We start from the raw sequence: 16,168 nt of genomic DNA on the forward strand, positions 1-16,168 counted from the left end.
ATCTGCATGATTATGCGTTCATGTGATCCGTCTCACCCAGAACCCCTCAATATTGCCCGAATGCACCTCCCGTTAATCCAAATTGCCAAGCCATCATCATTCACCACCAGGCCTCGCATTTACATGATCTGAAGCAGACTACGTGGCATGTCAAGAAAGAATAAGAGGTTTTGCAAGCTCAGAGCCTGCAGCAGATGTCTGCAGCAGATGTTGGCGCAGCCTCTTTATTAGTGACATCAATGCCGTCACGACCGCTGCCTCTAAGGGTCATACATCCCCTATAGCATATCTCCCACAGCGTCGTACAGCCGCGATAGACGGGCTCAAATGTGTATATATAGGGGGCGTTGATCCCAAACAACATGTGGAAAATCAAGGCTCCTTGTGACCCGGATACAGCACTTTGCAACAAAAGCCAAGACCGCCACCACTGCAGCCGCGTGTTGTTTTCTACAGGAACTACATTCGACGTGCAACATCTTCCACAATTTACTTCGACTTTGATACCGAAAGCATTCACAATATGTTGCCACTTGTGACCATTGCCGGAGTCGTCGCCCTCTTGGGGTCTGGTATGTCTCTACTTCTCTGAGTTGCCAACTGTTCACGGCCTGCCTCGGGCGCTGTCTATACCAGACGAGTCTCGGTGTTCGCTAATGCGTCGAAGGTGTCACGGCCGCCCCCGCAGATACGCCTACTATCATCAGGCCTAGTGGTGAACGCAAGGTGATCACTGTAGACGTCCATGATGGAACGTGCTCAGGGAGATATCTTCGCACGATTACCGACGTTGGTTGTGGCGAAACCTGCTACAAAGTCAGGGACTTCGGCTCGGTCATCCTGACGCAGAATAAGACGGATGATCCAAAGGCAAGGGTGATCTTGTACACCGACTCGTCTTGCCGAAACGAATTTGAGAACGTCGAAAATGAGGTGGAGCCTCCCAACTCACGGGTGCCGAATGATCACGTTGCTTGCACGTTTTCCAAAGACGTTACTTTTCGCAGTCTGCGTCTGTACGGGAATTGTTAGGCAACAATGGTTCACTGTGGTGTGGTTTGTTAACTCTCTTGTCGAGAATGGGCAGCGCTCTGAACCACGTGCAGTAATGCTACATGTCTCGCTAAATGTAGATCGTTTACAAAACATCAAACGTTCGTTTTGGTAAAATCTCTTGCCCATCGTGAATCGTTTGCCCCAGGCCTCTGTGGTTCCGAATTTGATGGGGTCCTTGTCAGGCCGGTGAGGCATCACGGCCAATGATAAGACGCTGGTGACGATGCCACGACACGGTTAGGCGAAAGGGAATGTAAGTCCAAGGACAACTCGGGAACTTATCGTAGTAGTACATATTGGAGGTGTAGAAGCGGCACGGGCCGGCGCCGCTTTTCTTCGCCGGGATTTAACAGTGTCACCCAGGTGTTGTCGCTTGGACAGGGGCCAAGGCTTCTCAACTGAGCGTTTTTTTTTTCAGTCGTGGGAAATTCAACGAAGCTTGGAGCGAGGCTCTTGGAGAGAACCAGGCCGCTCGGCGTTCAACTTAATTCGGGAATAAAGACGGCGCCTTGGCTTACAACTGGCCGGCTGGTCGCCTTCGAGATCCTTGACCATGGAAGACCTAATGGCGAGCAGGGAAATGGCAGCGGAGGGTTACTCAATGAGGCCATCAGGACGCGGAAGCCTCTGGCGTCGTAGCGCAGTTCCATGGCGCTTGTGGCGGCTGACAACTGGTAGCACGACATGGAAATGCTGGATGGGCAAGGACATGTTGCCGCACCATCCGGACTGGACAAACTCGGGCCGCATCGTCGTCTTCTTGCGTGCAGTGCGGTACAGGCAGAACACGTGCACAGGCAGATGCGATAGCATCAGCGTATCTCATGTAATACTGCTGCAAATCAGCGAGATGCATGTACTAACTTAGAAGTCACGCTGCGCTTGCAGTTGGGTTTGGGTTTGCTTGGCCACGCGCGCTGTCGCGGGGAGCTCTTCAAGAAAAGCCGACCAGCAGCACGCTTTCGTGAAATGCCCTTCGCTGGACATGGAGTAATAGTCTCAGTTCGAGGGTCGAGTTCGGATCTTGCAAAGTATTCTGCGGGATACAGATTGTACCACACTGCTTCTCGTCCACCCCTCCATTAGCAGACAAAAGCCGCCGATCAGGGCCTCTGATCGCATATTCAGTGACGATGAGGCTGCACCACCACCCTCCAGCGCCGTCAGACTCGATGCTTACAGGCGCCCCAATCACGACGCGCGGTGCTAGACCACGGTGAGACTTGGGGTGGGAGCGCGACTCCTCGACCTGACTTGACGTCGGGACCTCGGTGGGTGCTTGTGCAACACCGTCCCCCTGCATCACGTCAATGGGCTAGTTCTGAGACTAACAGGAAAATGCGCGACTGCACGAGGTCAACGGGCAGAGCTTCCCCTCATGGCGGTGCGCCTTCGGGCGCTATATAGTCAATGAGCTCGCGCGGCCCGATGTCGTGTCTCGAAGAATGTCTTTGCGTTGTGATACTCGGATGAGTGTGACGACGAGCGAGCGGGCATCATGGGCAAGCATCTCGGAACTTTTAGGTCCTCGTACCTTGTCGCGCTCAGCTGCGTCGGGTCCTTTCTCTTCGCGTACGACACGGGCATCGTGGGTGGGATCCTGACCCTCAAGTCTTTCCAGAAAGACTTTGGGTTCACCGCGGGGCAAAAGGACAATGTCAGCTCCCTGTCGGCGAGCCTGCTGCAGGCAGGAGGTAAGTCTAGTTGCGACTCCTCGTCCGGCATGTATTGGACTGTTAACCGTCATCCAGCGTTCTTCAGCTGTCTGTTCGTGTGGCCGTTCACGGCCCGGTTCGGCCGCCGATGGGCCATCGTCCTGTCTTCGTTCGTCTTCAACATCGGTGCCATCATGCAGTTGTTCTACACGCAGGGGCTCGCAACTTGGTATGCGGGCCGCGTCATCTCCGGCCTAGGAGTCGGCATCGCGACCGTCATCATCCCCATGTACACGGCCGAGATGGCGCCCAAGCACCTCCGCGGTCGGCTGGGCAGCGGGTTTCAACTGGCCTTCACGCTCGGTGTAATGGTGAGCTACTTTGTCGACTACGGGGTGTCGGCGCACGTCGCACCTACGAGCAGGCAGTGGCGGATCCCCGTCGGCCTCCAGCTAGTGCCTGGTGGGATCCTCGGACTGGGGATGCTCGTGACGCGGGAGAGCACCCGCTGGCTGGCGAAGAGGGGCAGGCTGGAGGAAGCCATGGCCTCGTTGGTGTGGGTGCGCGGCGGCGAGGAGACTGCCGAGGTGGAGGAGGAGTTTGCGGATATCCTGGCGGGCATCGAAGAGGAGGAGCGGGCGACGGCGGGTGTGACGTGGAAGGAGTACTTTTTGCCTTCAAATCGGTACCGCCTGTTCATCGCCGTTACGATACAGATTGGTATGGCCCCAGACCATGTCTATGCGTAAGGGAACGGGGCATCGACTAATGGCAAGCAGGCGCTCAACTCACCGGCAACACGAGCCTCGCATACTGTACGTTCACCGGACAACTGTATCGTTAGAGAGTGAGAGATGCAGCATACTGACGACATCTTGTTACAGTCTCGCCGCAAATCTTCTCGGCCGTCGGCGCCGGCAACGACGCGATGCTCCTCAGCGGCTTCTTCGGCGTCTGCAAGGTGGTGTCGTGTCTGTTCTTCGTGCTCTTCCTAGTCGAGCGCATCGGACGCAAGGGCTCCCTGCTCGTCGGGTCGTTCCTCATGGGCGTGTACATGCTCACCGTCGGGCTCATCACCAAGTTCCACCCGCCGAATCCCAAGGCGGGACTGACGCCGCCGGCGATTGCGTCCCTGACCATGATCTACCTCGAGGCCATGACGTACAACATCTCGTGGGGCCCGGTACCGTGGGTGAGTCGCGCATCGTCTCCGCCGCTCAGCTGGACGGGAGAATAGTTATCGCTGACACTGGGGCGCGCGCGAAGCTGTACATTGGCGAAATCTTCCCGACGCGGATCCGCGAGGGCGGCGTGGCCATTGGCGCGGCGACGCAGTGGCTGTTCAACTTTACGTTTTCGCAGATTACGCCGCACGCGGTGACGAACCTGGGGTGGAGGGTGTTCCTCATGTTTGCCATCTTCAACTGGGCGCTGGTGCTTTACACGTGGTTCTTTATCAAGGAGGTGCGTTCGTGTGGCGTGCGAAGCGGCCAAGCTGCTCGACTGGTGAGAAGACGACCGCTGACCTGGCACTGCAGACCAAAGGACGCTCGCTCGAGGAGATGGAGCTGGGTAAGTTGGCCGTTGCAGCTGTACTTCCCAGGACGGATACTGACGGGACGCAGTCTTCAACGCCGAGCACACGCAGATTGAGATTGAGGCGGCGAGACCGAAGACGGCGGCCGTGCAATAACTGCGACAGCCCAGGGCCGTTGACGCGCACATGGGGTCCCCATCGCAGTGCAAGGCTGCGCTGGTCCTGCTGGTTGCGCGCAGTATGTAGAAGTCGGGCGGCCGAGGCTTGGTGTTGTGCAAGGGCGGAGTTTGGGCATCGCGATCGCTGGAAGGAGGGAGCTAAACCACAAAATCCGCCGCTGCGGGCCGTCGCTGGAGCGGGAACCGGCCCCGAACTTTCCGACCGACCTACGTAATGCTGTATCATCTTCAACATCCCCAATTGACGAGGGAGCTCCATTGCATCACCGATCCTTGCGACGCAGTATCCCAGCCTCCTCAAGCCTCCTGACCCAGCGAGCGCCACTGCCAGCTGGCTCCATGTCCATGACCGCAGCGGCACGAATCCGCATCCCATCTCTGCGCCCGCTCCGCCGCACTCAACGTTTGTCCACCATCCTCCTCATCGTCGCGCTCCTGAGCACCGTACTGAGCAGCGTGCCAGCCTCCCGCGCGTTTGCGTCTGCACAGGCGTCACGTCCCACGCTGGTCAGCTTCAGCCGCTGTGACGCGCGACCGCAACAACCGCTGCGAGCACCCAGGACGACGTGCGCCATCGCGGGACCCTACAGAGGCTTTGCATCGACGGCTCCCCTCGGACAGGCCTTGAGCTCTCACGCCAACATGTCGGCCGCCGTCAAGGACGCCGTCACGCCGGCGCTGCTGCGTGAGGTGCGCGACTTTTGGTTCGAGCACCTCACGAACCCCAAGGCGCTCATCATGCCTTCGTTTGAGGACAACAAGCGCTGGTTCTTTGGCGGTGCCGCGCTCGACGAGGCGTGCACGTACGTTCCCCGGGCCCGCCTCTATGTTGGCAGAATGAGAGTAACGGCTCACCATGTTTGTCTGTAGTAAGCGATTCGCGCCCACGCTCGAGGCGATCCGCAACTCGGGCGTCACCGCCGGCTCCGAGATCCTATCCGCCGTAGGCCCGCTGACGGACCCCTGCGACTGGATGTCGCTCATCATCCTGCTGGACCAGATCCCGCGCAACTGCTACCGCGGGGACGCGGCGCGCGTCGTCTTCACCGAGTTCGACCCCCTGGCGCGGGACGTGGCGCTCGAGGCCATGGCGGCGGGCGTGCCGGACGGCGAGCCGGAGATCCGCTGGCGGTTCGCGTACCGCAACTGGTTCTACATGCCGCTGATGCACTCGGAGGACGTGGCGACGCACGACAAGGCCGTGGCCGAGTACGAGAAGATGCTGGCCGACGTCAAGTCGCTGACTGATGGTGCCGGTGCCGGTGCCGGTGCCACGGGAGACGAGTACGAGGCCCGGGCGCGGGAGGTGGTGCAGGCGGACGTGGAGACGGCGACGAAGCTTGCGGGCCTGAACCTCGAGTTTGAGAGGAAGCACTACGACATCATCAAGAAGTTTGGGCGGTATCCGCACCGGAACAAGGCCATGGGGCGGGAGGCGACCAAGGAGGAGGTTGAGTATCTGGCCAACGGAGGCGAGACGTTTAGTCAGTGAGAGAAGACGATGAACTGTACGATTCGATCAACTGGAGCTACGAAGTATGTATAGCAAGATCACGCGTAGCAGTCATTTAGGCACGTAAAATGTACGGCCGCGGGTAATACTGTTGCAGCTGCGCGTTACAGCCGCGTATCATCAGCGGGGAACTGGCCGAAACTCGTCAGCGCTTCCCGCGCCAGCTCTCCTCCATCCAGAAAGAAAAGAAACCCGTCCAATGACCCGCCAGCCAATCTACCCCGTTCTGGAAATCCTGGCTCTGACGACAGTGACATCTCCCCCGCAAATCCTCGAGGCGGAAGACCCACGACCCGAGCCGCCAGCGCTGCCAGTCGCATCCACCACGGCGACGGCGGCGGCGTGGGCTGCATGGTGCCAATCTCCCTGTCCGATCAGGGGTCCGTCGCCTCGCCGCTCAGCACATGGAGAATCAGCGAAGGCGAAAGGGCAGGTCGAATCAATGAGTCGCGCCGGCAAGATGCAGCTGAATTGGTGACCAACTAACTTAGTTCGCTCTCAGCTTCTACGTACGTTTGCACCATCGGCCGCTCCTCATTAAATTAAACGCAGCGTCGCATCGGGATGGATAGGTGGGCGGCGCCAACCAAATGGCCGCCGGGTCCCCCGAGACCAGACGGCGGGATGCGAGTTGGCCCGGCGGGGTACCTGAAGGCCGCTGATGAATTTAGTTGATCGTGCCACCTCCAGACGCCAATGTAAACAACGCCCGCCCGCCGCGACAGCGCCCCCCTCCATCGCGACCTACACCACCACCACTACCTACCTCACCACCGCCTCTCACACCACGTCGCCGCCTGCGGCCCTCAATTCGCGTCCGCCCTCCCCCCCTCAAACGCCCACCATGGTCAGCACGCGCTCCTCGTCGTCGCGCGCCGACAGCGCCGGGCCCGACGGCGCCTCACCCACCGCCTCGCCCACCAAGGCGACGCGCGCCGCCGCCAAGCGCAGCACGCCCTCATCGTCCACGGCCGTTGCCCGCCGCAGCGACACCACGTCCGCAAAGGCCGCCGCCGCCGGTCGCTGGGCGCACACGCCCACCGCCTTCACCCTCCTGTGGATGGCCGTGTCGCTGCCCCTCGTCGTCTGGGACACCATCTACGTCCTCGGCCGTCCGCACACCATGGAGGGCGGCTGGCTGCACTGGCCGCTCTGGGTCCCCTACAAGCTGTACGGCGAGGTCGACCACGTCTACGGCTGGAAGGCCTTCAATGCCCGCAACGGCTTCACCGCCGCTCAGGGCTTCCTCAACGCCATCGAGACGGCCATGTATCTCGCCTACATCGCCGCTTGGTTGGCCGCCCGCCGGCGCAACACCGAGGGGCGCCTCGAGGGTCGCGACGCCGCCGTCGCGGTCCTTGTTGGCTTCAGCGCCGCCGTTATGACCTTAAGCAAGACGGTGCTCTATTGTAGGGACAATCTTTCGCATGTACTCGGACGAGACGAGTGTGCTGACTCTCGCCGCAGGGATGAACGAGTATTACAGCGGCTTCGACAACATCGGCCACAACACCATCATCGACCTCATCCCCCTCTGGATTATTCCCAAGTACGCGCCACCCTCCACCCCTTGTCGTGCTTACCGGCACGTAGCTGACTTACCGCACCAGCGGCGCATGGCTCATCGGCTCGACGTACATGATCTGGTCCCTGGGCGCAAATATCATCGATGGCCTCGAGGCCGCCTCTGGGCATGCCAAGTCTGACTAGGCCAGTCTCCCGGCAGGTCAGAGCATCAATTGTTGACAAACCAGGACTGCGGTGCCAACGGGGCGCCCGTATAGACGCGGGATGAAATGTGTCTATGAAACAGAGGTTCAGGGCGGCGCGGTGATTATGAGAATCGGCGGCTTTGGTGATGATCTGTATGATATACCCCAGGTGCTTACGAGTTTTTAACATCTTTTACGACAAAGATGCATTGCACATCGCCAGTACGCGGGTGATTGGGTCGACGCCTCGACCACATCTTGATGAATCACGTCTATTATTTATTATTTCTGCCTCAAAGCCCCTGGCTCTCCCATAGCGCGCGAAACGCCGACGTCGGCCGCGCGAGCAACTCATCCGGCGGTCCAGATTCCTGCACTCTGCCCTCGGCCATGACCACGACAACGTCGCAATCGCGCACCAGCTCCAGCCTATGCGCCACCTCGACGACCGTTCTCCCCGCCCAATCGTCACGGATGGCGCGGCGAACCTCGTCGTCAGTACGGCGGTCGACACTGCTGGTAGCCTCGTCGAGGAGCACAATGGACGACGTGGAGAGCAGCGCTCGCGCCAGGCAGAATAGCTGCAGCTGGCCCGCCGAGAAGCCTAGGTCGGAGAGGGAGGCGTCGAGGCCGCCGCGGGCTTCGATGGCGGGCCAGATGGCCGTCTTGGAGAGTGCAGCGATGAGCGCGTCGTCGCCGGAAGGGGAGAGCGTCGTCTTGGGCTCGATGTCGGTCGTAGTGGATGAGGAGAACATGCCCTTGGGGTCCAGGTTGTGCCGCACCGTGCCAGACAGGTGCATCGCGTCCTGAGGGAGGGCTGTAAGTCGTGAGCGGATGGTTTGGCGGGGGATCCTGGACAGAGAGAGCCCGTCGATTGTTATGTCTCCGTGTTGCAGTTCCAGGAGGCGTGCGAGGGTCAGGACAAGAGACGACTTGCCGCTGCGCCGGTTAGCTGCTTGATACGTCGGGTTTGCTCGAGGGCACATACCTTCCAGACCGGCCGCAAACGCCAACCCTTTGGCCGGGCTTGATGCTCACCGACACTCCCTTTAGGACGCTTTCCATGCCATCACTGCGCATGTCAGATCCCGCTGATTTCTAGGTATGTCGAGGTCCAACTCACCTGTATGAAGCGACCACGTTCGTGAGCTCAATCGCCCCCCTCGCCGGCCATTCCGGCGGGACCTCTTCACACTCTCCCTCTCTATCCTCGGGCTTGACGTTTCGCACAAACCACTTAAGCCGCGCAATAGCCCCCAACGACGTCTCCAGCCTCGTCCACTGGTCAATCACCAGCGTCAGAGTCTGATTGAACCCGATCAAGTTCACCATGGCCAACCCGATGGACCCCTTGCTCGCCGCGTCCCCCGGCACATGCAGCGCCACCGTCACGAGCACGAGCGCCATGCCCGCGACAAACAGGTCCAGCACGACCTGCAGCCAGCGCTGGATCGCAAACATGGTGTAGAAGGGCTTCTGCGAGACGTCGAGCCGCGCGTGGTTGTCGCGCAGGAACGCCTCGGACCAGCCGAAGGCGCGGATCGTGCTGAGGCCCGCGAGCGTCTCGGTGAATTGCGTGTACAGCGGCGTTTTCATTTCCAGGTCTAGGAACCGCATCTGTCTGGACGTGCGGAGGTAGTATTTCTGCACCAGGTAGAGCGCGAGCGCGCCGGGGATGATGGCCAGGCCGACGTAGCTCGCTCCTGACGCGACGAGCGCGGTTTCGGCCAGGGCACGCAGCGACACTGTGGATATCAGCGCTGCTGTAATTACCTTTTTCGGCGGGCAGCTTACATATGGATACGTTGAAGAAGCTCAGCGGGAGGTTTTGGTCAACCAGGTTCATGTCCTGGCTGAATCTGCGCCGTCCAGTGTCAACGCCAGTTCCATCTCTGCAAGGGTTCAAGGAGAGCACCTACCGGTTCAGCGTGATTCCATTGTCGGTGCTGGTGAAGAAGTAAAAGGGGGCCCTCGTGACGGCGGTGAGCAGCATCTCGTGCAGCCTATTACCAGACTTGGGAACTCCAATCACCACAAAATAGCTATTCTCAGGTAGTTAGCACCACTATTGCAACGGACGGCGTGCGCGACATGAAAACGTACGCTAGGCAAAAGGCACCAGATATCGTCGAAATGAGGGCAAAAGCAATGTATCCGCCCATGTACCCGTAGTCTTTGGCGCCTGTTCCTTTCTCTGTCCACAACCGCAGCCAGATCTCTGCTCCGCTGTTAGATGTGCTTGCTCATGCAATATGGGGATTTCGATGGGAACACGTACGCGGCATCTTTTGCATGGCGACATGCGTGATTCCCGCCGCGAAGAAGACTGCCAGCACACTGGGTCCAAGAGACTTGAAGTAGATCTTGTAGCACTCCATGTCTCCTGTCTGACGGCTCAGGTCGGCCTCTGTCTTTGGCTCCGGCAGCGCGTCTTTTTGGGACAGCTGCGCCTTGAGCTGTTCTTTCTCGTCGTCGACTTGGCGATCTTCTGTCTCGGAGTCATAGCTGTCGGAGTCGGAGTCGAGGACGCCCCATTCTGAAGGGTCGACCGAGTCGTAGGAGACCTGGCTTCGGAGGACCTTGCCCTCGTGCAGCAGCGTGATGAAGTCCGCTGCGGCAAGAAAGTGCACTATATTCCATCAGTAAAGAAAGGTATGCAGTGTAGTTTGTTTAAATGCTTACCGTGGTTGGTAGCTAGGATGACAGTGGCGCGGCTCTGTCGAAGGAGGCCACTTGGACCCATCAGGCGTTGGAATACAGCTCTCGACGTCGTGTTATCGAGGCCGCTAAAAACATCGTCGAGCAGCAAGAGATTCTTGCGCGAATACACAGCCCGAGCAAGCGCCTGATACAAGTCAATATATTTCCGCCCAAGCGATGGATGCGTGAGAGTGTTCAACTTACAACACGCTGCTTCTGTCCGCCGCTTAGCGAAACGCCCCCCGATCCAACCAGAGTCAAGTCTCCCAGTGGAAACATCCTGACGTCTTCATCCAGCGCGCACGCCTCCAGGACCGTAGCAAGCCACTTCTCATCCAGTGGCGACTGGCCGAGGATGTTGTCTCGGATGCTCCTGTTCTCGAGCCACGGTGTCTGGTCGCAGTAGGCCATGGAGCTGAATGAAGACACGATTCGCCCTGACTTCATGGCCAGCTCGCCCGCGATCGCGCGCAACAAGGACGACTTGCCGCAACCGACGCGACCGACGACCATGGAGATTGCGCCCGCTTCGAAGTCGATGCTAATGTCGTGCAACACTTCCACATCCTCGCCGACGACAAAGCTCGCTTCTTCTATCGACACCGCGACGATGGCATCGCTGTCGTTGGCTTTCTCCACGCTGTCAATGTCCTTGCCGTCCTCAGCGCGGAGCGTCGCCTGTCCCGCCGTCGATGGAGGAGACGGGAACCGCGAGACGGCCATCTCGCGTTGCTCCTCGCGCTCCTCGAGCAGCAGGAATTCCTGCAGGCGGGTGAAGCATCCTATGGCGCCGAAAAGCTGCACGATGGAAATGAGGATGTTGGTCAGTGGCTGAGCAGCGATCGAGATGATCGATATGGAGGTGAACGCTTCCGCGACAGAGAGTCCGCTGTCGGACTTGGTCCAGAATATGGCGGCGAGAATGATGATGACGGGTGTAAGGTCCTCGCTAGCCATCGCTGTACAGGTATCTTGTCAGCGTCCAGATGACTTCCAATGTGTTTGAGGGCACGGTGATCATTACCCAGCGCATTGAGCTGCACAATTATCCATCGGAACCTGACGGATAATTTGAGCTCATGTATCCTTGACCTCCGGAGCTTCTCGTGGAAGAAGTCCGTCAGGCCCATCATCTTCACGCCTTTGATCTGACTCAACATGTTGGACACTGAACCAATGCGCTCCTGGATGGCTTTGTTCCACACCACGCGAGCAGGTCCCATCGCTGGTGATATCAGAGCACCCGCTCCCGAGGTGACTGTACTATGATTAGCCATGTCGCCCTGAAGCTTTAGTGTGTCACGGGACATACTGAACCCAGGCACGAGAATAAAAAGGCTCACAACCCCAACATGTCGACTCAGTAGGTATATCGCCACGGGAATCTCAATGAAGCTCGCCCAGATATCGTGGATAGCGTCTCCCGAATTGACAATGTTCTCAATATCGGTACTCATCAAGGTGACTGGCGCGGACTCCTTGATCGAAGTGGTCCTCAACGCGATGGTCTTCTTGTACACTAGCGATGCCAGTCCGCCACGGTACATGGTCAAGAGTTGATACGTCAAGTGATGGTACAAGGCGTTGGACACGGCCATGCCCACGTACACGAGGACCGTCGCGCCGATGAGGCTGGCCGCCACGTCTTTGTGGTGCTCGCCCGGGGGGTCGCCGACGTACTTGACGACACTATTGATGAGGAATGGTTGCGCGAAAGTAAATGCCGCGAAGCAGAGGCGCGGCAGAATTCCAGCTGCAAACTGCCACTTGTAAGCCAGAAATGTCGTCTTCATCAACGCCCATTTCCCTTGTTTCGCGTCTTGAGACCGTCAGCGCATCAAGTATTGGCACAGAGCGTCAAAGACATGGACATGGGGTGCGTTGGGGTCATACCGTTTTCCCATGCTCGCTCTAGCCTGTTGAGCAATTGGCGGGAGTCGAATTTCGGCTCGATGGCCTCGATATCGTCGACTCCGAGGACATTCCTCGCGCCTGCTACCAGAAGCTTGTTAAGCCACCAAAACACCCCCCGGCTCACGACCCCGGCAACCGTCTCGGGCGCAGCACCCTCAATGACATCCTTCTTCGAAAGTTCTTCGAGAACGAGAAGCGACGCTTTCGCGACAAGCGCTGTTATATACACGCCGGCAATGGCGCGAGGAATGTCGCTCCGCAGGAGATACGACCTCGCGGGCGCGACGGAGAGGATCAGGGATAGGAGAAGGTATCCATCGAGAAGCGCGGCTGGCTTGATGGACTTTCGGTGCTCATTGTAAGAAATGACGAAGATAGTGGCTCCCTCGAAGATGCTCAGAATGGCTGCGGGTATTGACGTTTTCGTTTTGGGGGTTGATGGGAGGCACCACAGTGCTAGGAGCGCTATTTGAAGGGCGGTGTAGATTGTGATGGCGAGCTGCTTTCCTTGAGAAACAGAACAGGCCACATTGTGTGAATGAGCGACTTACAGCTTTCAGCCACAGATGTTTTCCTGTCGGAACGACTGTCTGTCGTCGTAGGAGAGCATACGCCCTCAGCGGGGCCAGTGCTATGAAGAGACATGTCGGGAGGAGGGAGAAGATGCTTTGCTCAAAGAGGATAGTAAAGTCGAATATGCCTGGGAGCTGCGGGCCAAATTTGTCGTCGCTCATGGCCAGAATTTATGCGACTCTATGCTGGCTTTCGCTCTTTAGCTGGCGATCTTTAATGCTGTGTTTGGCCCTCAGTAGATAGATGAATGAGTTGCTGTGTTGCCACGGGGGTATCTAATATGCCAGAGAAACACCAAAGAACTGAGGGAAAGAACTTTTTGATGATGCAATTAATCGTGAAGAGTCCAACATGGAGCTACACAGATGGATTGAATGGCCCTATTATACTGCCAAGAGATCCCGATGGTGCATCGCATGTCTCCGAGCCGCATCTCGGGACTCGTAACCGAACCACCAACCCCGTCGCCAGAAATGGCTAAAGGGTGGGCAGTCAAATGCGTGCCACGCAACATGTCGTCGTACGTTGGCGTGTATGTGTTCGCCGCACTGCGTACACATTCGTCTAAGGCTGAGAGGGCGCGATTGAGGGGACCAGTAGGAGCCATTGGAGCATTCTGGCGACGATGTGTCGCAACCTCCCACGTTGCGCATTTATCACTCCCTGGTTGCGGCCGCAATACTTCTTACAGTCATCTTCCCTGCCAAATATTCCAGAAGACCAGCCATTCCATGTGCGGATATAGCTCTTCAGGTTGCATTGATGGCATTGGCATGCCCATAGCATCGTGTTGCTGCTGCTCTGGCGTCACGGGCTGTTGTTTGGTCAAGCTAGGCTCCCGTTGCGTCACGACACAGCTTCTGCACGACTCTCACCGCAGACTGCCAGACACGCAGACTTGCGCGTCAGCGACCGATCAAGCAGGTGGATTTGCTAGTCTCTGCTGCACCACGCGTCAGCACCTCGTCAGCCCTGTGGGTGTTGGCCGCTAGGCCCTGCGGGCGGATCTCGTACCCGTCAAGCCGGATAATATCGTTGCGTTACAGAGCCTCCAATTGGCCTACATCGAATCCTCAGCAGGCACCGAGCAGCAGATCATCTTGTCATGGGCACTGACAGACGTGACGAATCTGTAGATATGTGATGGCGATGTAAGCAGTGTTTCTCAACGCGCAATCCTCTATGGGACTCAAATTCTGTAGCAAGTGGCATGTGCGCATCCCGTCTAGTGCGCGCACGTACCAAAGAGTATCTACGTTAGTCCTCGCCGCGGCCGCCGCGACCGTTAGAACCACCTCCCTTCCTCTGATGTGTCAACGACTTCAACTCCAACTGGCGGTGCTTCTAAATCGGGCCCTAGGCTGCTCCTACCCCTACCTTCTCCACTCTCGCTCAGTCCCACGCCCGGGCTCCCCATACTAGTTGCCTCCATATCTTGTTGCGAGTCGCTATGTGAGTACCCAAACTCGCCGTGCTGTACGAAAGGCTGTGTACTGGACGTTGAGCCCTTCTTCGACACTGCTGGCCGTTCCGCTCTCCCTTCTCGGGTCAAGGCCCTCTTTGGCAGTATTAAATGGAAATGTCCCTTCGACGTCGAGTCGGGCCCACCGATGTGAACATTGAGTGCTTCGGAGTGCTGCTGTGACTCGACGTAGACGGTTCCGTGGAGGATGAGGTTGAGGATTGGGCGCAAGGTAAGGAGATTGGCTGGGATTGAATGTCAGCGCTGCAACATCCCCGCAGACTCGGGCGTACGCGTGCTCACCGCAGACTGTGGCGATGTTGACCTCGACACCTGTCCACATCATCTCTTCGGCCTGGTTCCAGGTCTTGTCTGGGGAATGAAGGTCCAGGCCCACCACGAAGACAAGCCGAATTGCGGACACAATCGTCACGCTGCGGGCAGCTTGGTCAGCGGTGTCTCTCTTGCGTCGTTCCGAGCAGGCAGTGCGACTCACAAGGTGCCGACGACAAAGATGCCGAAAAGTGCCACCTTCTGTGACACGCGCAGATGGAGCTTCAATATATACGGCAATGGCAGCACCATGATGAATATATCGGTGATGATGTTCGGGATAGCGTTGCCGAGGAAGAATTTGTGAATGTCGACGCCGCAGTGGTACTCGGAGGGGTCCAGCGGGTTGTCGGGATCGAAAACCTCCCAGATTGCCTCTATCGGAAAGCATTCAAGGCTGACTACGATGATCTGTGGTGTCCAGTTAGCTTGATGTGAACTGCCAACCAGCCCAGACGCACACAGGCGTTGGACGTACCTTTGCAACGCCCCAAATGCACACCACGGCAAAGAGGATCCAAATGAGGGTCTTCATGTAGCTCTGGATGTGGAAAAGGCGCCAGTACCACGCGAGGATGGACCACTTGATGAACACGAGGCTCAGCGTGTATGTGAAGACGGCCATGAACAGCCCCTTCGCCCAAACCTCCAGTGCGTCGGGTGGACCGACCCAGACGTGCCGTCCGAAACCATGGCTGGCCACTGCGCGGCTTGATTAGTCCGATACACGGACGCATTATCCTCAACCTGGACAGATACATACTCCAGACGGTAACATCAAACATGAAAGCGGCGGAAAAGAACTGTCAAAGTCGTCAACCTGGTGTCTCCATAAAGTATGTAGACGAGTCGTCTGTGGAACAGGGCCCGTGTCTCGCATACCAGGGAGATAATGATCAGCCAGTCGTCCAGCCACAGCCTGCTCTTCGTAAGCCGCCTGCAATACAGACGGAGAAGCGTCGCGAGGACCCCAAGCGCCCATGTCCCCGCAAAGACGGCGACCATGCGCGGGCGCTTCGTTTCTTGGAGGTTGATGTTCGGGGGCGGCGGTGCGAGATGTGCCATCGCGGAAGCGACGGGGGCGTTCGGTCGAATCGAAGGAGTCAGTCGCCTCTACCGATCCTCGCCAGCGAGTCTGCTACATCGGAATACGTTCTGCAGCTGTCGTCGTTCCGGCATCGTCATATACTATTCGCGGCCGCTTGGGTTGATGTTAGTTGGTAGTGTAGATGGTCAAAGCGCGGATATCACTGAATCATCAATCGCACGCCGCGCGCAAGCCTCCAAGTCCGGGTCCCAGGCACAGTATATCAGTCGCCGCTATTGTTACGCCTGCAATCGTACAGGCGACTCCAGCTGCTATCCTCGAACCAAAAAGCCAGTTAGTCATGTCTCTTGCGGCATTGCCATTGCATCCATCAAAGTTCGTGGCGCGCCTGGAGTACAGCCGCACCGACGAGGCAGAAGCGGCACTGCTGATAGGCCAAACCGCAAAGGCGGTACTGCTACGCATCACCACCAACGGCCCGTCAAC

General features: G+C 58.1%; 5 protein-coding genes across 5 annotated transcripts; 3 read left to right on the forward strand and 2 right to left on the reverse strand.

Moving 5' to 3' along the window:
• Positions 1-2,554: 2,554 nt before the first annotated feature.
• PLICBS_003295 (uncharacterized protein) lies at positions 2,555-4,404 on the forward strand (the record flags this gene model as incomplete). The annotated part of the gene is made up of 7 exons (XM_065600192.1): positions 2,555-2,750; positions 2,808-3,431; positions 3,491-3,526; positions 3,596-3,903; positions 3,978-4,175; positions 4,250-4,283; positions 4,337-4,404. 7 exons carry the CDS (start codon positions 2,555-2,557, stop codon positions 4,402-4,404), a joined length of 1,464 nt encoding a protein of 487 aa, XP_065456264.1.
• Positions 4,405-5,069: 665 nt separating this feature from the next.
• On the forward strand, positions 5,070-5,919 carry PLICBS_003296 (uncharacterized protein; the record flags this gene model as incomplete). The annotated part of the gene is made up of 2 exons (XM_065600193.1): positions 5,070-5,230; positions 5,298-5,919. The coding sequence occupies 2 exons, from the start codon at positions 5,070-5,072 to the stop codon at positions 5,917-5,919; spliced, it is 783 nt and encodes a 260-aa protein (XP_065456265.1).
• An 865-nt stretch (positions 5,920-6,784) lies between these two features.
• PLICBS_003297 (uncharacterized protein) lies at positions 6,785-7,650 on the forward strand (the record flags this gene model as incomplete). Its single annotated transcript, XM_018323035.2, has 3 exons — positions 6,785-7,349; positions 7,408-7,489; positions 7,551-7,650. The coding sequence occupies 3 exons, from the start codon at positions 6,785-6,787 to the stop codon at positions 7,648-7,650; spliced, it is 747 nt and encodes a 248-aa protein (XP_018178265.1).
• Positions 7,651-7,945: 295 nt separating this feature from the next.
• Positions 7,946-13,000, reverse strand: PLICBS_003298 (uncharacterized protein; the record flags this gene model as incomplete). The annotated part of the gene is made up of 13 exons (XM_018323036.2): positions 7,946-8,591; positions 8,641-8,724; positions 8,776-9,397; positions 9,447-9,511; positions 9,572-9,694; positions 9,756-9,870; positions 9,931-10,281; positions 10,335-10,497; positions 10,557-11,311; positions 11,377-11,610; positions 11,665-12,171; positions 12,246-12,765; positions 12,818-13,000. 13 exons carry the CDS (start codon positions 12,998-13,000, stop codon positions 7,946-7,948), a joined length of 4,368 nt encoding a protein of 1,455 aa, XP_018178266.2.
• Positions 13,001-14,793: 1,793 nt separating this feature from the next.
• Positions 14,794-15,699, reverse strand: PLICBS_003299 (uncharacterized protein; the record flags this gene model as incomplete). The annotated part of the gene is made up of 4 exons (XM_018323037.2): positions 14,794-15,045; positions 15,113-15,336; positions 15,398-15,437; positions 15,517-15,699. 4 exons carry the CDS (start codon positions 15,697-15,699, stop codon positions 14,794-14,796), a joined length of 699 nt encoding a protein of 232 aa, XP_018178267.2.
• Positions 15,700-16,168: the final 469 nt, after the last annotated feature.

Source organism: Purpureocillium lilacinum (assembly GCF_023168085.1).
Source record: "Purpureocillium lilacinum CBS 284.36 DNA, scaffold_2, whole genome shotgun sequence".
NCBI lineage: Eukaryota > Fungi > Ascomycota > Sordariomycetes > Hypocreales > Ophiocordycipitaceae > Purpureocillium > Purpureocillium lilacinum.